The sequence below is a fragment of the Siphateles boraxobius genome, unplaced genomic scaffold (genome assembly GCF_051911475.1).
Source record: "Siphateles boraxobius isolate OS27281-9 unplaced genomic scaffold, OSU_SipBor_1 8, whole genome shotgun sequence".
NCBI lineage: Eukaryota > Metazoa > Chordata > Actinopteri > Cypriniformes > Leuciscidae > Siphateles > Siphateles boraxobius.
The window spans coordinates 13,075,143-13,102,438 of record NW_027509208.1 but is presented as its reverse complement, the minus strand read 5'-3'; the positions used below and the strand labels follow the sequence as shown (position 1 = coordinate 13,102,438).

Here is a 27,296-nt window from a genome sequence, read left to right as displayed (position 1 = left end):
TTTAGTGTTAGTGAAAAATTGTATTATAAAAAATGTCCTTGTATGCAATTGTAAAAAAAAAAAAAATTAAAAGTTCTTTAGGTTTCCAGTGCTTCTTACAATGGCTTCCAGCATATATTACAATTATAATATTAAAAAATAAAACTTTTTTCTTTTCTTAAACACTAAAAAAAAACAATTTAATATTTTAAAACAAAGCCGTTTTACTGCTTAATGTAATTAAATTAAATTTTAACTAACTTTTTAACTTAAAAATAATAATTCAGAAAATGAAAGAATGTTAATCATAGAAGTACATTCAAGTCACATATGAATTACATTTTAATGTACTTCTGAATAACTTAATAAATCCAAATAAATAAAAATATTGTAAAGTGATATGTCAATTGAAACATGCGCCACAAAATTCTGGTCCACAATTATCTTTTACTGATTTATGCAATAAACAATACATTTAGTGTTAAGAGAATAAAGGAGAAGACTGGAGACTGCAGAGATAAATGAACAGAACATTACAATAACATAAAAAGAAAATGTCTTTCCTATTGAAAAACAAGATAAAAGGTCATAAAATACTTGCAGGACATTGTTAATCTGAAAGCATAATGAAAACAAATATTGTCTTACTTAAAACTAAGCATTTGTGTTCTAATGTCATTAATAAATACTTTTAAAACTGGGACAAATGATACATCCGCTTTGCATGATCTAAAACTGCTCATTAAGCAGAAAAATGGTTACCAGCTATGACTTCTTGCAAGCATTAAGCATCTACCACATAGGGCACTAAATAGAAATAAAAATGAACACTAAAAATATATAACTCTATTGCATAATTAAACTATAAATCTGTTTTAACCTCTTTGAGACAAAACCCATCATGAAAACATCATTATATGATTGTAAATTCCCTTTTTTTGCACATTCTCCATTACTTTCAATGTCTCTTTTACAATTCATATGTGCTGTTCAAGAACTGAAAGGTATGCAAGTAAATATCAATGCAATGAAAAGCAACACTCACAAGCATCCAACAGCATTTAACCATTGAGCCTATGAGTGCACACACAGAGCTCTTACGTAACAGTTACACAACAAAAAAGAGAAGAGAAAAAATAAATTGTTCAATCTTTCATTAAAAGTACATATTTGTAAAAATGGTTTTGTATATTGCATGGACTGCTGGTATTCTGTCTTAAGAAAATAGATTATTGTGCGACTGTAGCTACAATACACACACTTTGGGGGGGATAAAACACAATGGGAGTTTTTGTTTTTTTTGGTGAAAGTAGGGAATCCAGAGGGAGTGTTTGAGATTACACGCATGTGTTGGGGCAAGTTGTGCATTTCACATTAAGGCTCTTAACTCTTGTGATGCCACTGTAAAATTACATTAAGCTTCTCTGTCTCCAGGCCCTCTACACACTGGGATGGATGGACTCCCTCTGGGCTCCTCTTCGCATCACTGACGGGATCAATAGAAGGTGCAGGTCATTCATTACATTTTTAAAACACTGGGGTTTATAGAGAATAAATGGGTTTCGGAAGAAAAGGAGCCATATGGAGGCAGATTTCAGGGATCGTGGGGGTCAAGGGGCGAGAGGGGGATGCAATGTTGGAGTTCAGTTGACTTGGTCAAGAGCACGCAGGAGCTCCTCTCCCTGGAGCAGATGATGGCGTTCCTGCACAGGAGCGTTGACTTCGCAGTCATAACGTGTTAGCTGAGGCAGCCCGCCGTTGCTCTCTAAAGAACTGCACAACAGACGACTGGCCACATCTACAGTCAGAGGGGAAAGAATACAAACTGATTTAATGACAACTGTATAACAACACGTTAAGATTCAAAGAAAAATTCTCAAGTGTTACCTTCAAATAAAAAGTAACAAAATATTTGCCATACTAAATATACGTCATTTTTTTCAACAAATATCTTGATATTTAAATCATGATCATGAATATGGATTTCCTGTGTTTCTCACAATGGCTTTCATCATCTTGGTTACACAATACTGCTTTCGATAATATTTTGGAATAAAACACGTTTTAATACATACAGGTCCTTCTAAACAAATTAGCATATTGTGATAAAGTTCATTATTTTCCATAATGTAATGATAATGATGCACAACTGAAATATTTCAGGTCTTTTATTGTTTTAATACTGATGATTTTGGCATACAGCTCATGAAAACCCAAAATTCCTATCTCAAAAAATTAGCATATTTCATCCGACCAATAAAAGAAGTGTTTTTAATACAAAAAAAAGTCAACCTTCAAATAATTATGTTCAGTTATGCACTCAATACTTGGTCGGGAATCCTTTTGCAGAAATGACTGCTTCAATGCGGCGTGGCATGGAGGCAATCAGCCTGTGGCACTGCTGAGGTGTTATGGAGGCCCAGGATGCTTCGATAGCGGCCTTAAGCTCATCCAGAGTGTTGGGTCTTGCGTCTCTCAACTTTCTCTTCACAATATCCCACAGATTCCCTATGGGGTTCAGGTCAGGAGAGTTGGCAGGCCAATTGAGCCCAGTAATACCATGGTCAGTAAACCATTTACCAGTGGTTTTGGCACTGTGAGCAGGTGCCAGGTCATGCTGAAAAATGAAATCTTCATCTCCATTAAGCTTTTCAGCAGATGGAAGCATGAAGTGCTCCAAAATCTCCTGATAGCTAGCTGCATTGATCCTGCCCTTGATAAAACACAGTGGACCAACACCAGCAGCTGACATGGCACCCCAGACCATCACTGACTGTGGGTACTTGACACTGGACTTCAGGCATTTTGGCATTTCCTTCTCCCCAGTCTTCCTCCAGACTCTGGCACCTTGATTTCCGAATGACATGCAAAATTTGCTTTCATCCGAAAAAAGTACTTTGGACCACTGAGCAACAGTCCAGTGCTGCTTCTCTGTAGCCCAGGTCAGGCGCTTCTGCCACTGTTTCTGGTTCAAAAGTGGCTTGGCCTGGGGAATGCGGCACCTGTAGCCCATTTCCTGGACACGCCTGTGCACGGTGGCTCTGGATGTTTCTACTCCAGACTCAGTCCACTGCTTCCGCAGGTCCCCCGAGGTCTGGAATCGGTCCTTCTCCACAATCTTCCTCAGGGTCCGGTCATCTCTTCTCGTTGAGCAGCGGTTTTTGCCACACTTTTTCCTTCCCACAGACTTCCCACTGAGGTGCCTTGATACAGCACTCTGGGAACAGCCTATTTGTTCAGAAATTTCTTTCTGTGTCTTACCCTCTTGCTTGAGGGTGTCAATGATGGCCTTCTGGACAGCAGTCAGGTCGGCAGTCTTACCCATGGTTGCGGTTTTGAGTAATGAAACAGGCTGGGGTTTTTTAAAAGCCTCAGGAATCTTTTGCAGGTGTTTAGAGTTAATTCAGATGATTAGGTTAATAGCTCGTTTAGAGACCCTTTTTCATGATATGCTAATTTTTTGAGATAGGAATTTTGGGTTTTCATGAGCTGTATGCCAAAATCATCAGTATTAAAACAATAAAAGACCTGAAATATTACAGTTGGTGTGCAATGAATCTAAATTATATGAAAGTTTAATTTTTATCATTACATTATGGAAAATAATTAACTTTATCACAATATGCTAATTTTTTGAGAAGGACCTGTACATGCTTTTCTTTTTTTTACCTACACGCATGTAAATAATTAAAGCGGGACATATATGTATTTAATTGAATAGCAGCCTTTGTGAATTATTAACAGCACTTTGCTATATTATGATCTAAATGGTTTTAATATAGTGCAGCCTTAGAAACAGGTCTAATAAGGCGGTTCATGGAATCCCGTCTGTGGAATGCACCACTTCCGGGATTTTGCTGGTTACTCAGCGCTGGTAAATTTCAATCAATTAACGCCAAAATAGTATTGCTTTTATTAGTAGAGCGCATTTAAAGTCACCATGATGATGGTGGACCAAAATGGACCATTCTTATATTTTACAGAATTTTGCAGAGTTTATTATAAATAATTTACTGTGCTTTATTACTTTTGTGCAAATGTATGTGCACTCCTAATCTTTAAATCAAAAATGTAAACCTTCCCTCCACCTCCTAATGACGTCGTTCTCTTCATGATGCATGTCTCATGGAGGGTAGGGCTAAATATCCTGCACAGCTGACTGAAAACTGGCAACTTCCTACGATCCAATCATTTCCCAAAGTACAAAATCAAGTCTCACCCTAAATTTTTTTCTCATTCCAGAAGTTATTTTATTCTGATATATGTCACAATAGGGAAGAAAAGATTAAATCACAAATTCCATTTCATGACGACTTTAAAATTCCATAAAATAGATGGTACAATGATGATGGTCTCGTCACTCACCAGAGGGCAGTATAAGAATGGTTTTGTTCCCCCCGAGCACACTCGATCCTTTAACTTCAAAAATCTTTGCCTTTTTTTCAGGCTCTATAGCACTGTCCACACTCTGAAGCAAAGCACCCTGCAGGAAATAGTTGAGTGGCCATTAGCATGGGTGTTACATAGAAAATAGATCTCAAAAAGATCACTTATTTACCAGCCATGTTTCCCTTTAAGTTAAAAATATATGCAAAAAAACAACAACCCTGGAATATATAGTACATAAAACAATTAAATGTAATACAATATTACTATTAAAAATCATATTTAACAAATTAAAGTACTTTTATACATGCATTTTTCATACAATTGGTGTATAAAATCTAATAACATACTGACCAGTCCAACAGCCTCAGAAAGCGATGTCACTTCCAGCTTTCTCTTACGTTGGACATTCTGGATGGCTAACATCTTTGGAGACAGCTCACTGAGAAATTGGAGCAACAAACAGAAGATCAGATAATCTACAATTATTGTCATCAAAAGGTAAGTCCAAATCAAAGCTCTTCTGCTCACGATAGAACTGTTTTGGATCGACTCCAATCTACTTGCAGTTTAATACGGATCAGCTATCTGATCCCTGTGCAAATCGATTGTTAATGATGCCAGCAGGGAGTTGTGCCAACGAGAGCTTTACCTGTTATTGAGCTGATTGCTGCTCTGTGGGGTGGGGGATCGAGCCGGGGAAGCGTCCCGACTGCCGCTGAAGGGCGAGACAGGAGCGCTGCTGCACACCTCCTGCAGCTGATGCAGAGGTGAAGGGGCCCGTGATGATGGCTCCTGTGCCACTGCGCTGCTGGAGGAAGATGCTGGAGATGTAGGGGAGGGTAAGGGCTGGAACAGGGAGTTCATGGCTGAAACAGAGAGAGAGCTGGAGGGGAGTGGATCCAGTGGAGAGGGGATACGCAGCTGGAAGTCATCATCCATTGGGATGTATGGAGCCAGCATTTCTAGGTCGAGATCCCCCATGGCCTAGAGGTCACAGAAATTTGTGTTCTGAAGTTTATGCAAATGCCTAAATGACCACAGAGAGAGATATATGGCAGATAAAGGTTTACCTGGGAGGTAAAGGGGATCTTTGCTTCGGTATCAATAGCAAACAGTTTTTCAACCAGGTCGAGTTTGAATTCAGAACTGATGTCGGGATCCACTTGGAAACAGTAATCCATGGGGCTGTTGGGCTAAGAACAAAACACAGCTAAAGCAATACGCAGAATCTCATTAGCCCTTAAAAAGAAGCAATTATTTTGAAATGAATAACAATACCAGCTTATAAAAGCAAGTGTTTCATTTGTCTTTACCCCTGAGGAGATGAGTCCAGAAGAGGAGAGTTTGTTTGTGGAGTCTGGAACACAATCAGAGGCAGAGGTGAAAGGAAAGTCCTCTGCTCCGGACTCTAGTTTGGACAGAACTGGGCTGGAGTCACTGGGTGTCAGAGCAGACAGACTGATGGGCAGTTTCTCACTGCTGGAGGGCAGCATGACATCATTGTAGAGAGGCACCTCCTTCAGCAGCTGCATGTCAGAGTCTGGGGGGAATTGAATACTGTTAATTATTATTGGCAGCACACCAAGGAATTGTGTGAATATTTATTATTTCATTTCTTACAAAAATAAGATTTTGAATCCATATTTCTCAAACAGTCTAAGAGGATTAGTTAATGTCTTTGTACATGTTTCTGTCTTTAAAAGATTAAAAAGCTGTTAAGAAAACACATTTTGTTATGTAATGGTACACTACCATTCAAAAGGTTTGGGGTCAGTAAGATTTTCTTTGGAAATAACATGGGACTTTAACACTGTTACAAAAGATTTCTATTTCAAATAAATGCTGTTCAATGTTTCTTTAGCACCAAACATCAACATATTAGAATGATTTCTGACGGATCATGTGACACCGAAGTAATAGCTGCGGAAAATTCAGCTTTGTCATCAAAGGAGTTAATTATATTTTAAGTAGTAAAATAGAAAACAGTTATTTTATTTAAATTAAAATAATGTCATAATATTACTGTTTTATAGAGAATGCATAACTGCATAAGTGACTTCTTTCAAAGACATCACAAAATAAAAACTTACTGACCTCCAACCTTTGAATGCTAGTATATGTACACATGACAGTGTCAGACACTGTTGGCCACCAACTAGCTGTCGATCGTAAATATGCATTCTTCAAATTCTGGTTGTCTTACAGTACTTGTGGGCTGCACAAGGTAGCATAACTCCAGCTCACAAACCATATATCAGTAATGTCATTTTATTTTGACAATTACACTTTTTTTAAATTAATATAAATATAATAATAAACACTCGCTCTTTGCTCAAGCTGACTTGAACCGCCAGCTCTCAATAAAAGCGAATGACCTCCAATTATTGCAAGTTGCTGTCAAAGTGAGCAAAGCTTAATCTGTTCCATTTCAAAATGTATCCATCCACCAGAAAGCACCTGAGTTGTTGAAGTCCAAAGAGATGATGGTGTCTCCTGCTGCAGGCGCCAACACAGTGAGGGCCTCAGGCTCCGCTTTTAGCTTCTCATAAAGGTCAGAGCTCTCCATGGGACACTTGAGGCTATCTGGCTTGAAGAGTTTGAGCATGTTCTCCTCAGAGGCCTCAGCATTCATTTCCTGGCTCTCTTTCTCTACAGCCTTGGGCTCTGTCATGGACTGCTGCAGGGACAGGACAATGTCCCCCTCCACAATGCCACTGGACGGGACAGAACAGTAAAGTTAGAGAAATGATCACAGATGCACTTTGGTTTCTATAAAAATGCTGATCCACTTAAAATGAAACAAAACTGGATCCATACCTGAGAACGTAGTTGACGCACACAATGCACTGTGGCTGTGAATTCTTGGGGTTGTAGATAACGGTGGCCTGAGTCTCAACCCAAACAAAACCACCTTTCTTAGCCATCATGCGGTACTGGCTTGTGGTAGCCTGGCCCTTTGCGAACACTGGAAAAAAATTACATTCTCCAATTAGAATTATTTCACAAGACATCTTTTGTAGCAGTTTTGCATGTTGAAGTAAAACCTCTAAAATGATCAGGTAAACATTGTAACCTGTATTAAATTAGTAAACTATGCCCGATAATTATCTAAATCCAGATACTCACGGTTTTGATGCGTCTTGGTGAGGTGATCTGAATCCAGGGCATGATAGTATTCGTACACTGACCTGTTCAGCAGATCATCTGGCTCATATCCCATCAGCTCTGTGATCCTTTGGGAAAGAGTCAGAATGAGATGATTGTGTGTGAATTTAGTAGCTACATACTAAAACATTTAATGTAATGGTCAGTTAATAATTTTAGGTAAGAACAACAACACTGCTCAAAACAAAACAGTTCTGACTTTCTAGCAACCTTGAAGCAGAGTCACTGTAACAGCTTCATGGTTAGCAGAGGCTTAAAATAACACAGGCTTCTGCCACTAGGTGGCGTTAATTACATTCGTAAAAGTACAGAATACCGGCTTTTGTTCTTTGGCATGTTAGACCAGTTCTGCAGCATTGCTTGAATTCAAAGACATGTAAACAACTCGTAGGTATTCACAACATTCATTGCAAGCTATAGATACCATCAAGGTAAACCCAAACACAAAAAGAAAAGACAAATGTGAAGTGGGGAGGGCAAACCCATTTACACAAAAACAAAATAAAGGGAAGCAAGAAAAGATGATGTCTGCCAATCTGTTTATCACCTAATCTGGGGGATTTTTGTTGTTGTTGTAGTTTTGTGTATATAAGAGCATTACATCTCTCTGCTAACCTTTCATCACAGTATGAGAACTTCATGTCCAGAGTGTGACGGCTAAGGAAGGTCTTTCTGTCCAGAGGCACCTCAATGTTTGAGGGATGAGGAATGGGCTCACAGATGAGCACAAGGTAAGTCAGAGGGGGCTCTTTAAAGCCAGAGTCCCCTGAACTCTCGCTGTGCTCCTGCACATGGACATGACCAGCGCAGTGAAGAACCTGTAGCAGGAGAGAGAAGGACGAAACTATTGCAGTCCATTTATAGCAAGTAAGACATGCATATAAATTATTTAAAGGATTCTCTATGAACAATAGGACTCAAGCCAGTTTCCTATCCTTCTTTCTTGTTACATTTTGTGTATTCTTGTAATGTCACCAAAATTAATGAACCATTTAAAATCAAGTCAGGCAAATACAATCTTATCTTCTAAAACAAATACCTAAAAATCTACCAGGAAAAGGTAAAGCTAAAGGGGAAAACCATATTTAAGCTGTGGATACTAAGAGATTAGTGAGAAAACTGCATCAATTCCGACATCTCACCTTCCACGTAGCAGACTTGATATTGACAGTACGTCCTCTACTTGTGAGTGTGCACTTCATACGCAGGAAAAAGCTGCGCTCTGTGTTTTGTTCCTTGGCCTTTTTGGATCCTAAACATGGACAAAAAAAAATCAGTTGATGCATTTGCAATTAATCGCTGATGCATTTATCAGCAGAGAAAAAAAAATGTACCATGCATGACTCACCCGTCCTATGGACCAGCATCTCTCTCAACTCCTCATGGTCACATGGGTGTGAAAATTCAAAGACACTGTGGCCGGTCAGGTCAAACTGAGAGATAAGAGTGCAGAGATAGTTAGCTACACCATAAGCTTTAAGCAGCTTTAAACAGCTGAGAATAAAATGTAAACATCTGGCTACCTGTGTAAGGCCCATGCTCTTGCTGACATTCTCAGAGAGATAAACCATGTCTCCATCCTCAGATAGGACCATGAGGAAACCCTCCAGGGCCTTCAAATAAAAGCCGTTCAACTGACTCTCCAGCTCATTTTCTTTCTCTGTCTTATCTGCACAGTCAAACAACAGCAATCTAATCATGTAAAGTCATAGTGGCACATTATACCTTTACACACTCTCAGATAATATGGCACCTTCACAGTTACAACAGTAGGATGAATATAAGGGTGCATTCTGGTACTAATAGGCAACCGTACATAAGGCAAATAATAGGGCTGCAGTTTGTGGGGGAAAAAAATAATTGCATTAATTTGTGATAACTTACAATTTGGCAATAACAATAATAATAATTGTATTACAACTAAATAAAAAATATTAGAAAATATCCTAATAATTTGTTAACAACATGTATTCACTACTTTAATGAGCTCATTGTTTTCTGCCTTTAATGCAATGTTGGCTAACTGTGTGATTTGTATATGTACATTTCTGAAATGCATAATTAGACCCAGTCACCTCTGATAGCAGATCACTCTAAATTGTAATGTAGACAAGACCAGACAAGCTTTGAAACTGTATTGTGAAAAGTGCTATACGCAAAATATTAATTGAAAATAAGAAATACTACTATTGTAATATTTTACTAAACAATGAATTAAATTAATTAAGTATTAAAAAATTACATTAATAAAGTTAATAGTAATATTTAAAAAAACAACTTTTTTACAGTACAACTGTAAAATTACAATACTGATATTTTATTCTTAATTTCATTAAAAGCTTACCTAAAACAATAACACTTTACAATAAGGTCTCATAAGTTAATGTTAGTTCATGCATTAAAACATTAACAATGTGCAAGAACTACATTTGCTACAGAAGTTATTATTATTATTTGTTAAAGAATAATTCTTTGTTGAAATACAACTGCTAGTTAATGTTAGCTTAGATCCATTCAATAATAATCACAACTTTTGATTTTAAGAAAGCGTTTCATAGATGTTGAAATTAAATTAACTAACATCAATGAATGCTCAAGAAGTGTTTTTCATTGTCAGATTATGTTAACTAATGAATTAACTAATGTTAAATACTGGTGCCTTATTGTACAGTGTGACTGAACAATAAAGAATCAGAGTTTTATTCAATCAATATCTAGGGCATGTTGTAGTCCAGATTAAAATGTCAAAATGACAAAGTTTGAAGATAAATATCTTTAAGTATTTGGTGCTGTGATGAACACCATTGCAAATACAATGCAACATTTCAAAACTGTAGTAGTGCAGCTGCTTTGTTTACGGGGTTACCAGGGCAACCGCTGCATTTCTGCTGTTCCATCAACACCTCTGCTGTCAGAGAGTGAATGAGCTCTTCCATTTAGCACACATTTCCTTCACTCGTTGTGCATTTTAAATGGTTGATGGGTAAAGTATTCTTAAAATGCACATAAAAAAAATCAAAATTAGTAATAAATGATGATTCATCGTATTTTTAAGTGCCCATGGTAACAACATTGTGCATGTTCATTATCGTGATATATCACATTACCGAATACCGGCACATTATACCCGACCCAAACTCAGAGCAGAAACAGATGAGCAGCATTTACTGCGGTAATTCGGCATTGTGTTCCTTTACACATAAGCAACTCATGATCTGGTGTTTTCAGTGACTAAGAGAGTCACTGAACAGAGACTGTTAGGGTTGGGCGGTATTTCGGTAATATCGTATACCGCGGGGTCTTAAAATAGCAACGGTATCAGTTTCAATGCCGTCATTACCAGCACTTATATATAATATATAAATATAATTTATTCAATGCCTAAAAATGCTTATGTAGTTGTCATCAAGTGACAGTGTGGAGGAGAAAGAGAGAGAGAGAGAAGGGAGAGGCGGTAAATACTGACGAGGCAATTTGTAAATGTTGCAATAAAAAAGGTGACCGCGAGAGATGGAAACACCTCTAACCTAATGTCGCATCTCCGAAACAACCACCCAATAACTGCTGCGAGGATGCATTTTGCCCCGAGTTCATTAAATAAGCGCATTAGTTTATATTTGTTAAAATATTATAATGTTTATTTTTTTTATGTTAATAATGAAAACTGAACAGCACGAGTAAGATGGGATGCATCGGGAGTCAGACATTGACCACTTAATTAAGTTTCATTTTGTAAAAGGCCTTTCTTTAAAGTGAATTTCGTTTTGTATAAATTGTATCTTAATTTTAATAATTTTTTTATCAACCAATTGCCTGGATTTAATAAATAAGAATCAAATATAGCAGACAACATAATCATGACATGATCGTGCGCTGGCGCGCTGCGGTCACTTGCATTGAAATCTCATCATAAATTAACCGAGACTCAGTGTATGTCTCACAGACATGACAGATAGGCCTATATCTAAATAAAGCTTGAAATTTCATTAACCGAAACAATTCAAAACGAAAAGAAATAGGCCACTCGCTGATTGTATAATCCATGATGTGCATTTCTCTCTATGCGCGTTCATACGGAAATGGCGATCATCAAATTAAACGAAACTATTCAAAACGAAAAGAAATAGGCTAGCCTACTCTCTGATTATGTAATCCATGATGTGCATTTCTCTCTATCGTTCACTATGGAGATGCCGATTCGTCAATTTCTTTAAACGAAGCAATTCAAAGGGAAAAGAAAGGCAGCATACTCTCTGATTAATCCATGATGTGCATTTCTCTCTATAGGCGCGTTCACTACGGAGATATCAATCGTCAATTTCTTTAAACGAAACAATTCAAAACGAAAAGAAAAAGGCTATCCTATAATATGTAATCCATGATTTGCATTTCTCTCTATATATGCGTTCACTAGGAGATAGCGATCGTCAACTTAATCTTTGCAGCACTGACAGAAAAGTTATATTAATAAAAATCAATGGACGCGTGTCACCGGATTTACAAATGCACTTCTTGCTTGTTGCTTGTTAATTTAATTTAAATTAATTAATAAAATGAATACAATTGTCATAATTAAAATAAATATTATTAAGTGTCCCATTTTTGCTCATTTATAAATAGTATTTATATCTACCACCCCCTCAGCACCTGGGTTAAAAAATTATTTGGCGCCACCATATTATAACGGCCACGTATTAAAAATAGTCGAGTCTAAATAGGGCTCCGGCTCATAATTACATTTAATGCCGTCAGCCGGGATCAGACACAGTGTGCACGGGTTGGCCTTGATTTTTGTTTATTTTTGTTTTTGCCCGATCTGGTATTCAGTTTCTGAACGGTGTAGGTACAAGCCAACAGTTTGGTGACGCTGTCTGAGCCTTATGTCATAATTTTTTATTTGTCACGGTAATACCGTATAAAGGGCTGGGTACCGAGTTCGGTACTTTTTAGGTACCGACCGAATTGCCTCGATACTACCGAGTATCGAAACATGTCTTGTTTTTCTGTACCAAGTTTCGGTACCTAAGTGGTTAATCTCGTCAACGTCAGTGAAACAATAAACATGCAGCATGATTGGCTGTGGCGGAAAAACACTAGTTTACGCGCCTGCCCAGAGACGTGCCTCGTCGCACGTGAGGCTGTAGTGTGTGTGTGTGTGTGTGTGTGTGTGTGTGTGTGGGTGTGTGTGTGTGTGTGTGTGTGTAAGCGTAAGCGTCCAACCCAGATAGATAGAAAATATGTGGAAATGATCAAAAGTGTACCTATGTACCCAACTCGATGCCATAAGCACACAATGCAATATTTTCGACAAGATAATTGCTGCCAAGACTGGTAACACGGTAAATCTACACTTAAAAGTGCACAGAATACACTCGAGAGTAGATAGTTTATCCGCCTTCGACTAAAAGAACTGGAGCGCGTCACATATAAACCAAAACTCAGCGTATAGGATACTTGCCTCACAGACATGAGAAATAGTTCTATATATGTTCAAAATATGTCAACTTTTAAACGAAACAATTAGAAATAAATAGTTTGATTACCTAATCCATATAGGCGCGCGCGTGTTCACTACTGCAGGGATGACGAGTCAGCATCGCAAATTCGCAATAATCATCTTTGCAGCCAACACGTTTAGTAAACACATATTCATTAATAAACAATTAAAATATCTCCTTGCTATCGTTTCCCGACATATCCATAATCATTAGGGTACTTTTGCCAGTGCTTTGCGCAAGCTTCATGTGTGCTGAGCGCGAGGCATATATCCCGCACCCCAGTAGCCTATATTTAATTCAATTCACATTTATTTGTATAGCATTTTTCACAATACATATCGTTTCAAAGGAGCTTTACAGAAAATGCATGTGTCTAAATTACAATTTAGAGTGATCTGTTATCAGGGGTGACTGTGTGTAATGCATTTCAATTAATTTTCATTCAGTTTCATTGTTAAACAATGCATTAAGTTAAGGCAGAAACAATGAGCTCATTGAAGTAAAGAATACATGTTGTTAAATGATTAGGAAACATAGAAAACTTTAGCATTGGTGCTTTTTTACAGACTCAAAATATGAGTGTAAAAAAGTCAACAAACTGAAAAAATAAAAGTTTTTTTTTTAGGTAATGTTATATTTATAAAATTGGTATCGAAAAAAGTATCGTTCAGGAACCGGTATCGAAGTCAAGGTATCAGTATCGGTATCGAAAATTTTGTTACGATACCCAGGCCTAACCGTATACCCCGGTAAAATAGGGAGGAGGTTTGACGGTATCAAAATTTGGATACCGCCCAAGCCTAGAGACTGTGTTTGCAGTAAATGCTGCTCATCAACTTCTGCTCTGAGTTTGGGTCGGGTATAATGTGCCGGACGGTATTCGGTAATGTGATATATCACGATAATGAACATGCACAATGTTGTTACCATGGCATGGGCTCTTAAAAATTGAAACAGTGAAGGGTTTCCGCCCTTTACTCAGAAACATGCAACGTGTAGGGCTGAACGATTAATCGAAATTGAATCGCGATTTGTAACGTTCAAAAATAAGTCGCACAGTTATACCAAATCGCTGTTCAGAGGAAAGCTTTGACTATAGCAAGAGACGCAACACATCCCATGAATCATGTTTTTGAATTATTGCCATCACGTCGTCACTATAGAACACCAAAATCGCGATTAAAGCAATATATAAACAATCTTTTGTACCAAATGCAATAAGTCTTTTGAATAAGAAGGAGTAAATGTGAATATTTTAATTCTTATGTATATTGTGTGTTGTGTATTGTTAATCGTTTTGTGATTGTATGGCGAGAACAAAGACCAATTTTCAGCCAAGGCTGAACAATAAAATACTACTAACTAACAAAAGGCTGCAATGTGGATGCGATATGAAAAATATGTCCCAGAGCAAAAGCATCACTGTCCCCTTTAAGTGTCAGTCTTACTAACCAACTGAGTGAGCACACCTCTGTTCTACCTCAAAGAAGCAAACCATCTACTAGATAGAAATTAGTGTTAATTTTGTTAACTAAATCTATGACAAAAGATGTTCGTTGACAGCCTTTTTTTCCATGACTAAGACGAGACAACACCAGAGACAAAAAAAGACAAGACTAAATGTTACTAAAATTACAGAATTTTTTAACAAGCCGCTTCGAGCATTCATGCTTGCGGTTGCCAGATTACAATTATTTAAATCCCCCAATTAGAGCTTTTCTGTTAAAAGAACTCGTAATCTACCCGGTGTTTTACTTAATCTTTTCAATTTAGCAACCATGTGCACACGCTCACACTCTACACTGCTGAAGCTGCACGGATGACCTGAAAACACAGACAAACAAGTAGCTAACCTGCAGTTTAGTGATCTCCATTCTACATTTGAGATTTTCTGCTTAAATGAAAGTGTCATTCAGTTGGTCTGTGTTAGGTCACGAGCTGCTTGCTGCGACTAAATGTGTGATTTAACCTTTTCAGTGATGAACTGCAATAAATCCTAACATGGATCTCGACTATAGCCTATTTGTGATTGATGAATAACTGCACTTATGCAGCTCTGTATGATTAAGTATTTTTTGCTGTTGTTTTAATAGAAAAACATTAAAGTCATTTGGATTTATTGGATTACTAGGAATTTCACTGTTTTCATTTTTGAGAGAAGTTTCTTGTTTTACCAGTAGTTGTGATAAATAGCCTATAATAAATCAGGAAACTACATGAGGTCAAATAAGCCATGTGTATGATTCTCTTGATTTGTGCTTATAGGAGAAAGTGCAATAATTCTGATGAAATACATTTCTCAAATGACAATAATCGTTATAATTATAATTTCGAGCAAAATACAGGACATGGTTGACGAAATATGATAACTAAAAAGTACGTTTGACACAAATAAAATAAAAAAAGCTGACAAAATGAACACTGGCAGAAAGGTACACTGCATCTGCTAGACCAGTGGTTCCCAAACTGTGGTCCGCGGACCACTAGTGGTCCGTGAGAGTACTGCAGGTGGTCCGTGGAAAGGCAAAATAAAATATAAAATAATATTTTTTACCTTCATTTTACCAGGGAATCCCCATAAAAAAAAAAAAAGTAAAAAGAATATGTAGGCATCTATTGATATAAAATTTAAATTAAATTGTCTGGTTATTGTGTGATTACTAAAATAGGCTAGTGGTGCTCGGCCGTGACGTTCAAGTTCAGTGCCGTTAGAACCACAACATGGATCGGCGGATAGCAACAGGTTCTCTGAAGAGGAAAGCGGCAGAGGCAAATATTTTGTCATTATATAAAATATTTGTCTGATTATAATTTCACCAACAGTAATTCTGAATTGCCTCCACCAAACAGGTAAATAGGAAATAAGCAAATCAGAATACTGCACGCCAAAACAGCAGTATGCGCGTAAGCGTGAAACGCTAGTGTTTCTTCTTGGTGTGTATCTTTTACTGGGGTCTCCAACACGTCGCTTGATTGGAGGTAGCTCATCAAGGGGCCGTTCATATATCGTGTCTTTTGCGCTCTCAAGTTCATTATTTCATGTAGGCGTGCGGCAAGTGGGAGCATAATTGAAGTGACGCACTCATTTTTTTAGGCGCAGCGAGATGAAAACACCTCAACTTTTCATAATGCCGCAAACGCACCGCAGTTCATGTGACAAGAACAAACAAATCAGCTTCATCCTTTCCGTAAACATTGAAAGCTCAGTCAATGAAGAATGTAAGAATGCACGTGCACCCAAACACTACGTGTGTTTTTCTCTTCTCCGTAAATAAATCTTGTAGCAGAGCTACAGCAAGCGTTTTTCGGTGGTGGAAATCTATTAGCTACTAAACACAACTAAGTTGTGTAGAGCGCGCATAGCAATGACAGACGGCACAGGAAAATCGGACCGAATTTTACTATTAGCTAATAATAAAAGTTAAGCTAATGTGCATCGATGTAAATGTCAAGTAATTTATCTTTTTTTGACTCATTCTTTTTATAAAAATGATTTAAAGGCTGAAATATGTGAGGTTTATCTTTTTATAAAACCTTTTTTTGTTAAAACTTGATATTTGAATTTCATTTTACTATATGTGCCTATAGGGGTGGCAAGGGTTGGCGGCAATGTAAGTATCTGGATATTTGCCGCGGGGCGAGGGCTTCGATTACCTCTCTCTTTTTTGACCATACATGTTTGCATCCCTGAAATGAACCTGATTATGCCCTCGGGCGCTTGAGTAAATAAATAAATTAAATATGTGGCAGCCGTTGTGTGCAGTAAACATTCTTTTAACAAGCTGTTGTACTGATGTGATGACCAGTTATAGTTTTAATGTTAGTAAGCCTATTTAGAGGTGCGGATTAATTCAGGAAGGACTGTGTGTAGATATATTTTATTATGTGTATTATGAGGTGGTCCGTGAAAATTCTTGATTACAAATAGTGGTCCACACACACAAAAAGTTTGAAAACCCCTGTGCTAGACTACAAGGAAGTGGAGGGGTCTAAAGTTAAAGGCATGTTGTACTCCTTTAATTTAGAGTGTGTGCTGCACACTATTGAGAATATTGAGCTGAAGTTTGACTTTACAAAATCAATCGTAAATCAAATCGCAATATCTGTCAGACAAATCGCAATTAGATATTTTCCCCAAATCGCAAAGCCCTCGTGCATATTTAATTACATCCCGGTTTATAATCGTGCTTGGCCATAATCATGATTTTGGTTTGATTTAGATTAATCATGCAGCCCTAGTACATATTATATCTAAAAGGTTCAAATTAGTACTAATATGCACCCTCTGAGGACTGCCCCAGTGATGGCATATTGTACGTATTTCCCTCCTTGCTTCATGTTTACAGTATCTCTAAGGTTTTGAATCCGTTTTGCATGCGGTGTAAATTTTATGCGCTTCTAGATACAAATATTCATATCAGCGAACTGACCAGAGATGAGGAGCTTCCTCATGCGCAGATAGCTGATGGCCAGCCTCATAATGGAGGCTTTGTCCAGGTGAGAGGTGACATTATGTGGCAGGGGAAGCTGGTGCGCTAACTCGTAGAACACCTCAGACTCCTTTCCCCTGCGAGATCGCGCTGCATCCCTGGACTTCTCCTTCCTGCGCTCCGAGCTCACCCTGGAAAAATAAGGAAGGAGATTGCAGCATTAGTTTGGCTCTGCGTTTGTGAAAAGAGACACATCCTGCGCTAGTGCTTGAGGACAGCAACAAGGTCTACTTTTTTTTTAACTCTCATTTGCATGGCGTCACAACTGGCAGCGTCAAAGGACAGACAGATAGTCTCAATGTGACTGGCTGGTGAAAGGGGTGTGGACACAGTGTGAGAGACACAGTTACAGCCCTTGGAGGTCAGCCAACGGTGGTAAATGTTGTCGTGTCTGAAAGTTTTCAGATTTCCCAGCATAAACTTTTCGGTGCACTACAAGGATCAAACAAGCCATAAAACATCTGGTCTTACAAACAAGCAAGGTCAGGATTTGGACAATAAACAGTTCATGCCCAGAAATTAAACCCTTTCCTAACAAATGGGTCACCATGAAAACATGAAAACGTTTTCTGCTAAAATGAGTGTCTATCTCATCATGATTTCTAAAGAAGCATATCTACTACCCTTGGGACCTACAAGACAGACTCCTACATAATGAACACGTGTTTCAGTTAAATGCAAGAATGGAGGGCTCTAAAAAACAAGCCAAACTATGGGCAACAAAGACCAACTATAGGCCATGTAATGCACACACCCTTTAACAAAAGTCCCCTCACACACCAATACCCTCAGGTGTTCATTCATGATTTATAGAAAGTTGTTCACTTTTAACAAAAGCTGCCATGACAAAGGAAAATTGACTAAATCCCGAATAAACTCGTATTTTCTTAATTCTTTTAGAATTTCATACGAAACTTGCAGTGGTATAAACAAAGATAAAAAAATAAAAAAAGTCTATTAATGCCTATTATCATATCAGCTCTGTGATCAACAAAAGTTTATGATACTTGCACGTTTTGTCCATCAAGATCATTTTCACAGATTAACACAACTTTTATGAATTTTGAAGCCTAAATGCAGTCGCAAGAAGTAAAAAGATAAAGGTAGGCTACTATAAACAAACTACACCATGGTTGCTCGACTTCAATGTCATCACCAAGCTTCCAACAACTCTTTCAGTTCTTTTTATCTTAAAAAAAATTCCCAGAAAGTTTAAACTAGAATAGTACATATGAACAAAAATATAAGCATACCGAGGCTGTAAAAGCAAACTGAGTTTACCTGCATGATGACGTTTAATCTCCTCGACAGTCTCTGTAGTCCAATTTAGCTAGTTTGTAAGCAAACGCCTTTTTCAAGCCATGTGACAGCTTAAAAAAAGTCACGAGGAGTGGGGTACTGGTAATGTATTTTATGTCATAGAATAAAACGTGAAAGTGTCTTGAGCTTGAGTTAACTACAGACCTTATTTTAGCCATTTAACCAAAAACCCAGATGGAACCGGAAGTGCAAAAAATGCTAACTTGTTTACGTGTTATGGCCTACAAAGTTATGTCATACCTGCACCACTATTTTTTTATATATCTCTAAAAGATATTAAGCATCAAACGAGTTTCAGATTAGATATGGAAACATTAAGTAACTGGATTTGACCAAAATGTGAAATGGCAATAACAGCAGACGGATGTCAATGTCTGAAAAAATGCACCATGTGTGAAAGTGAGTCAATTGTGTTCTTCTGTTTAATTTAACCAGAAGCATCTGAGAAAAAGTTGCATTGGACAGTTATATTGCAAACACAGTTTTGAACTTTGAATTTATTTAAGACATCACATAACCAATTGTGTTTATGAGGATTCTCAACAAGAACGGAATTGTGACATAATTTTGTGTTTTTGACCGGTAAAGCAATATAATCTGCGAAAAAGAACTTAAGTTTTGTTACTCGCGAGCTGTTTGTGAGGTGGCTTATGTATGTGCGCAGAGAAAACCATCTTTCAGAGAGCGTGCGAGTAATGAATAGTTTAAAATCACTTGCCTGTTTAAATTGTTTAGACTTAAAAAGATGTGCAAATGATAAATGCAGGGGCATTCATTGGGTGCGCAGCAGAGTGAACAGTGAACACTTTCAATTAATTCCCTTGGAAATTGAGCTAATAAGATGGTAAATGGACTGCATTTATATAGCGCTTTCACAGACCCAATGGCCACCAAAGCACTTTACATATTTGCCTCACATTCACCCATTCACTCACTCATTCATACACCGACGGCGGTGTCAGCCATCTAAGGCGCCATCCAGCTCGTCGGGAGCAGCTGGGGTTAGGTGTCTTGCTCATGGACACCTCGACACTTGGTCAGGTGGAACCGGGGATCGAACCACCAACCTTTCGGGTTGTAGACAACCTACATGAACCACTGAGCCACTGCCGCCCTAAATAAGAGTCTAAAATACAATAGGGCAAGCTCTTAAATACGTCTAAAAGTATTTTTAAAAGTACTGAATCAAAAAGAATTGTTCTGAATTTGCAAAAATGGCTTCTGACTCCTACTGAAGACAAGCAAATAGTGAATGACCAATGAGGTCTCTGTGCAACTGCTAACAGATCTATTCCCCATAAGAGCTCCAAGGTCAAAGCAGCAATGAGAAACAATGAGCAGGCCTTGTGTCAACTGTCAAAGCCATGCAAGACAAAGGAAGGAAAACGGTTAAGACAGCCTAGTGACCTGGCAGGAAAAAAACAATCTTGAGACAGAAGGCTCCCATCCTCCCAATCAAAGCGCTCTCTGAGGTAAAGCGGAAATCATTCGGCCAGAAACAGAGGAAAACCCTTGTGCACAGGGGATGTTCATATGCGCATTTCATTGCAGTCTTTAGCCTGTTTGTGTCTGTACGCAGTACATGGTTGTCTTATGTAAGCTCCATATATGGACTTCTTAATAATATAGGTCTACATTTCTGACTGTTTTCAGAGTAGCTGGAAGACCCCTTTGGCAAAGGAAAGCTTTTTAACTTAACTGTAAATGCGTATGAGGTTGTATTGTATGGTTTTAAAACGCATTAAGAAGAGAACAATACAAGAGTTTCCTTTGAAACGGGTGTGATTTATCATGATGACAAGATGGCAGATGAAGCAAACTGATAATAACCTTACGTCATGTTCTGATTTTATTAGCTGTATTCTCTCTGTCTATTTACCAAAGCAATCACCAGCTTCTCATGTATATAATGACTGGTAAAACTTAATTGCCCATTTGATTTCTTTTTTAATTATTTAAGTTGGTGTTGTAATAAACCCAGTACACATACACAATACAAAGTACCCTACCCATGTGAATCGCAAGCCCAGTATCAATCCTCTACAATGCGAGTAAATCACTCGCATATGCAGCAAATTTTTCATTCTAGGCAACTAAACAATGTCTATCATCATTAGCCATTGGCTAATAAAATGTTACATTTCACCCGCCAGTGTTTGAGTTAGAGGCTAAGTGTAAGTTCAACACATATCTTCACTCGCTGAACACTCTGATTGAGAACTTGAGTGTTTCATACTATTCCAATTCATCTCGATGGATGTGCAACATATTTGATGCAACGTTAAACTCTAGTGTGAATGTACGCGCTACATGTACTGTGACTGTTTTAATTTCAGCAAATCAGTTTGAGCGAACGCAGACAACTTGATTGATTCATATTCATAAGCCCATCAGCTAATCAGACCGTAGCACATTTTATATTGTTATTTTTTTACAGAAATGCCACCGTCAGTCCTAAATTCTGTTAAAATGATCAAAAATAAATCTGCTAAATCTGCTTCTGTTGCATAGAACTGAATTAAGAATAATTATTTATTATTATTTTAATTTGTGCTGTCAAAATGAATACATTAACGCATGATACATTTTTTTCAGTTTAACACGTAAAAAATATTTGACTATTTGATTAGCGCTACATCCATTTTTTTCTACATCCTTTGGCTAGCGCATCATGTGATCACGCCCGTATGCAAATGCTTTTGAACCGTTCAAGCGCGATAAGACGAGAGAATGCAGTGCAGTACTGGCGCGCGTCTGTGAATCTCCAGTCGGTGAGACACACACTGCTCGTGCGCATAGAAAGCATGTGGCATAACTCAAATGAGTTAAATGAAGTCTTAAATGAAAGGAAAAAGGTTGAGAAAATATGTGTCAGGTGTGCGTGTAACTCTTGCCTGACAAAATGATTGGGTTTCAAACTAGCGAAATGTAAAAGTGCCTATTTAAGCGAGTTTGTCATTCTATTGTTTTGTTGCTGTTTTTTCATTAAGATTAATAATGAACCCACCATTCAAGCAATAGCCGCCCCCGAATTGCTGCTAATAAAATTAGTGGTCGACCGATATATCGCCACAGCCGATATATCGGCCGATATTTGGCTTTTTTTAAATATCGGCATCGGCCGATAATTTTTTCTGATTGGCCGATGTGTTGACTTTTATTTTGACGGCGCTGCAGACTTTTAATTTGACGGGCGGCGCTGAGAACACCAGCACCTGAGAAGAGAACGGCAGCGCCTGAATCTGATCACACAGCGCTCACTCACATTCTCCGTCTCTCTGTCAGTCATATCTAATACTTTGTTAGACAGAACCGGTGGCTACAGAACTGGTATTCAAAGAAAGTAAATGGTATGCGAAAAAGTAATGCGTTTGCTTTTATATTATTTGTAACCGAAAACAATCAGGCTAAAATACTTTCTCATTTACCGTCAACATTTAGCAAATGCGCATCTACATCATTTAAACAAATCTCTGAATATCCAATTAACATTTAATTTCACAAAACTTGCAGATTTAATCGAATCCAGCTGTGATATCTGGTGAAGTGTGCATTTGTAGCCTGCATAAACGTGTTCCTGCGAGTGACAGTCCGTGCGAAGTGAGTGAATGCGAACAGAAGATCAGCTTTACAGGAGACGCGATCGAAAAACTTTAAATCCTTCATTTTAAAATGTGCTGTGCTATATCCAGTGGCCCACTGTGTCATATTCATGTCGTTTTCACTGTGTGCTTTATGTATAATTAGCGTTACCTTGTCAAAAGTCAAAGTAAAAAAAATATGATTATCAGTGCGCATGAAATTACCAGATTACTGAGTGCCCTGTTACAGTGTTTACTTCCTTTTTATTCACATATTCATATATTTTTAAACAATTACTTTATTTGTGAAAAATACTGTAATAGGATTGCAGATTCAAGAAGTTACCATCTAAAGTATAGGGGCTAAGCATGTTTATTTTAAATATTTTTAAATATTTATTAAATGTATCTAATTTATTAAATATTGATTTATATAAATATAAAGTGTGTGTGTGTATGTATGTATATGTGTAAGTATTTATATATATATGTATGTGTGTGTGTGTGTGTGTGTGTAGGCTATATATGTTAGATATATAAATATCGGCTTTATATCGGCCACCCTGCTCTCTAAGATATCGGCATCGGCCATCAAAAAACCCATATCGGTCGACCACTAAATAAAATCCATACGGGAGTTCATTATGGTGCGTGTCCACTGGTGCGAAGCGAGCAGAGCAAGGCTTTTCAGTTCATTCCTATGGAAATTCCAGAGCTTCCATAGAAATTAACTGAAAACACTCGCTCCCTCTGCGCCAGTGGATACGAACCGTACAGTCAAAGCGAGGTGGAAAAAGAGGGGAAAACTCCTCACCGTCACATAGGGCTGGGCGATAAAACAATACCGATAATTATCGCAATTACGATATCAAGAGTTCATAAATGTTCGATAGTGTTTATGCACCAAAAGCAAAACGAAACTCATTTGAACCGCGCCACACGGACCATTTATTCGCTCGGCTCAAAGTCCAAACAGGAGAAACGCTGTGCGCAACGATACAGTCAGAAGGCTTTTCCGTCAACAAAGTCCCATCATTTGCCATGGATTTACTGTAAAGTGAGCCTAGTAATATTAACTACCCCATGACATGTGGGATATACATATTGAATTGTATTATATTATTAATGTAGACATTGTATTAAAGGACTAATGGAATATAATTACAGTATTTAATAATGTATTTAGGCTACTGTTTTTCATACAAATACCAGAGAAACCATAAAGTTACATTTTGCCATGATAGTGAGGTGCTATAGGCTAGCTATGCCTGGTTTTATCTGTGGTTATCAGGATCTAAATGCATGATAATGGATGTACAATGGTTAATTTTAATAACACTCAAAGTCAGAACATTACATTTTACCAAATAAAATTGAGGTCGTTAATTATTTTAACAGATGTTACCGTTTTTGTTAATGAACATAAATTTAACATAGTAAATCTGCATCCTAACTCAAGATAATACTACTGTCAACTCGCTGTCAAATATGCATTTCGAGACAAAACGTGCCATCGAAGTCAGGCAACACAAACCTGTTTCAAGACCTGAAACAATATCCCCCATAAGCACATTCAGAAACTAAGAAATTAATTTTTCTATTAAGATATTTATTTTGTTAAGGAAAAATGACAAATATTTGAATGTTCTACCAGAGATTTGTGAAATGTTCTGACAATAAAGAGTAACGCTCTGGTTTCTAACATTTTTACTTAGGAGCAAAAATCTGCCTTTAAACTTGAAAGAAATAAAAATGACATTTATCGTGATAATTATCAATATCGACTGGTATAAAACAATTATCGTGATAATTTTTTTGGCCATATCGCCCAGCCCTGTATACCGTCACATCTCTAACTGGGATCAAGAAAGGACCCTGAGTTGGGACTCGAACTCAGGTCGCCAGAAGCACACCCGAACTCACTCGAAACACTGCCTACAAGACTATCAGCTCTGACAGTCAGAACTTATTTAAATACAGATTTGCACACCCTAACTGCTCAGCATACTGTAGGCCTTTATGGTGTATAACGTATATTAGGCCTAATCCTACCAACCACAAGAACAGTGCTTTTGAGCTCCAAAAATACCTTGTTGACCACTGATCAGTAAACCAAAATTGATGCCAGTCTAAAAGGTGGTCTGTTTTATGGCATGACTCCCAGTCTAATTGGATTAATATAGATCACATAGAAGACCTTGAGACACAATGACTGAATCAATAGACAACCTTTTGACCCGAAGATTTTAAAAACATGCAAAAAAAGGGCTCGGCGATATGGCCAAAAAAATATATTGTTTATAATTAAACATTATTTCTAACATTTATCGAACTCATGTTATCGTTTTATGGAGTAAAATTACATCACAATAATAATTATAATTTTAATGCCCAACCCTTCTCCAAAACAAGAAAATATGATAAGAGGGACTCATTTTAACATTCAAACTGATAGAGAACTTGCAGCTGTCTTGCCACAAGACTGGGCAGGAAGTTGCATTGACGTCAATGCAGAGAGTGATTAAGATTTGAGAGAAGAGCATGTAGCTGCTTGAACTTGGATGCCAACCAAATTTATGTAAGGAAAATATTGCCACTGAAAACAGAGTATTATTCACTTTATATGGGCTCTATCACACAGTATTGTTTTAACTAAAAATGAGATTATGTTCAAAATATGGGTATGATTCATATGGTCAAATTGACACTAATAGGACTGAATACAAAAAAACAGCAAACCTTTAACATTAATATTCCTTCACACATTACAAAAAATAATAATATAGTCATTCTTATAAACAGCACTGTAACTACTTTTTAATAAAAAAAAAACAATTTAACATTTTAAACAGACACATCAAAGTGCTGACACTTTGCAGGCATGTTAGTGAACCTAAATGAGGAAAAGTAACAATATAATATCTATATAAATCATAAGTTCATCAACCAGTATTTCTATAAAAAATCAAAAAGGGTCATATTGACACCATAACATAAAATAAATGGTGGCACACTGTGATTAGCTTAACTACAGTGTCAGTCTTATTCTTTCCAGACTCTTAACTATTTCCAGACTTAGCAATGAGAACACTTCTTTCCATCTCATCTAAAATTTTAGCCCACACTGATGACAGGCCTGACAAAGAAATTAGACACTATCAGCAGAATCCAAGGATGAATTCCAGCTTCCAGTCCTATATCAACAAATATGCCAGAAGAGCTGGCTGAACGAGGGCAACGAGTGTGGCCCGTGGGGTCAAGTGGTTTGAGGGGTGAAGAAGGGATCAATCATATTACTAACACATGGCTATTTTAGCTCACAAATAAACGGCATCAAAAAAATCAGAGCTTAAGTACACAATACCAGAATACCACTGAACTAAGAACAAAGATTATACCATTTACTTTCTCCTATCGTATAATAGACGTAACGTTACAGCTCTCTGATCATTTCACTATGGGAGAAGAAGCGGAGCATGTATTGTGTGCTTATTGCAAGCATTCATTTGACATTTGTTCTCAAAGATGTATATGCCGATATAACGTTGATCAGTTTGTTTATGCACTCCAAAAGAAACTGAAATATGTATATACTTCTATAAACTGTTTATACCGGTTTAAGCCATAAATCAGTGGAAGTTTAAGTTAGCATAACGTTACCGCTAACTTAGTTTCTTAGCCTATTTCCACACACTCTGCTAGATTACCTCAAAAAAAGCCAGATATTGCGTTACAAAACATCAAATATCACTATTTTTATTGTTTGTAAAATATTTAATTGGCTTTTAAAAACTAATAGCCAGCATGAGCGCTTTGACTTGTCCGTAAATGTTTGGTTTGCCATCCAACACAAAATGGCGACACATTCGGTGTGACGGGGGATGAAGATCTTTCTGTCTGTTTACCACATAGACATAACAAAATCCGCTCAGCAACCACTTTCAATAAAACAGAAACGGGAATCCCTACCTTTTCTTTTCAGTGACAACTCCAGTATCCATTCCTGGGTAAAACCACTTAGTATGTGTTAGGTTTTTCCAAACCGCGAGGCCAGAATATCAAGGACGTGGCCACCTCTTGCTAACAAATAAAAATGTTTCTAAAATAAAACGAGCAAATGCGATAAAAAAAGATTCGATTCGAGTCCGGTATGGTGTGTTGAAAGCGTCAGAGAACGGTAGAGATCAACCCTCCGGTTCGCTGAAAGTCAAATAATTTGTCTGGCACCCAATCGGTGCAGCTTCTCGTCGGTACAAAGAGTTAGCCGTGCCTCCTACTACTCTCTATGTGGCCCGCGCGTTCACGTCGCGCTGGCGGGAGCGCGCATACGGCGGTGTCACATCAAAAACTTTTTCACACAGATCCAACTAGCAGTTCAATCGACCCCCACGGTGTGATGTAATCACCACTATTGATTTGTCCAAAGATCGAGTAAATTAAAAATATTTGCTTATCCTACAACTACGTGTTTTTTTCTTTCATGGTGTGTTTAGTATGAAAAGTTCAATATTTTATCACTATTTTCTGAGGTCATAATAATGATCAGGTAAATGAAGACACTTGTTTTCCGAAGTAATTACATCAGTAACCAGCAAAAAAACCTTAACATTGCCTGGAAGGAACCAAACAGAACACATTAGAAGCAACCAGCCAGAACACTCTTAACAACCAGTTAAAATAGTAATGAACGACCAGCCAAAACACCAGCCATCTAATAACCCTATAGCATCTATTTAACGACACTGTAAAAAAGTATATGATCATTAAGTTGACAATGTTTTTACATTGGTTGAACATTGGTTAGGCCTATATGAGATGCAAAAAAGTCAGTTTAAGGTAATTTAAGTTGAAGTGACTTAATTATCCAAGTTGAT

General features: G+C 37.6%; 1 protein-coding gene across 1 annotated transcript; it reads right to left on the bottom strand.

The window, feature by feature from the left end:
* Positions 1 to 406: 406 nt before the first annotated feature.
* hif1ab (hypoxia inducible factor 1 subunit alpha b) lies at positions 407 to 26,765 on the bottom strand. Its single transcript, XM_077220841.1, has 15 exons — positions 26,392 to 26,765; positions 17,462 to 17,652; positions 9,057 to 9,202; positions 8,882 to 8,966; positions 8,676 to 8,785; positions 8,149 to 8,351; positions 7,495 to 7,601; positions 7,186 to 7,333; positions 6,826 to 7,082; positions 5,682 to 5,908; positions 5,439 to 5,561; positions 5,018 to 5,352; positions 4,720 to 4,807; positions 4,345 to 4,462; positions 407 to 1,777 (listed from the first exon to the last, which is right to left on the bottom strand). Exons 1-15 carry the CDS (start codon positions 26,421 to 26,423, stop codon positions 1,623 to 1,625), a joined length of 2,325 nt encoding a protein of 774 aa, XP_077076956.1. The 5' UTR covers positions 26,424 to 26,765; the 3' UTR covers positions 407 to 1,622.
* Positions 26,766 to 27,296: the final 531 nt, after the last annotated feature.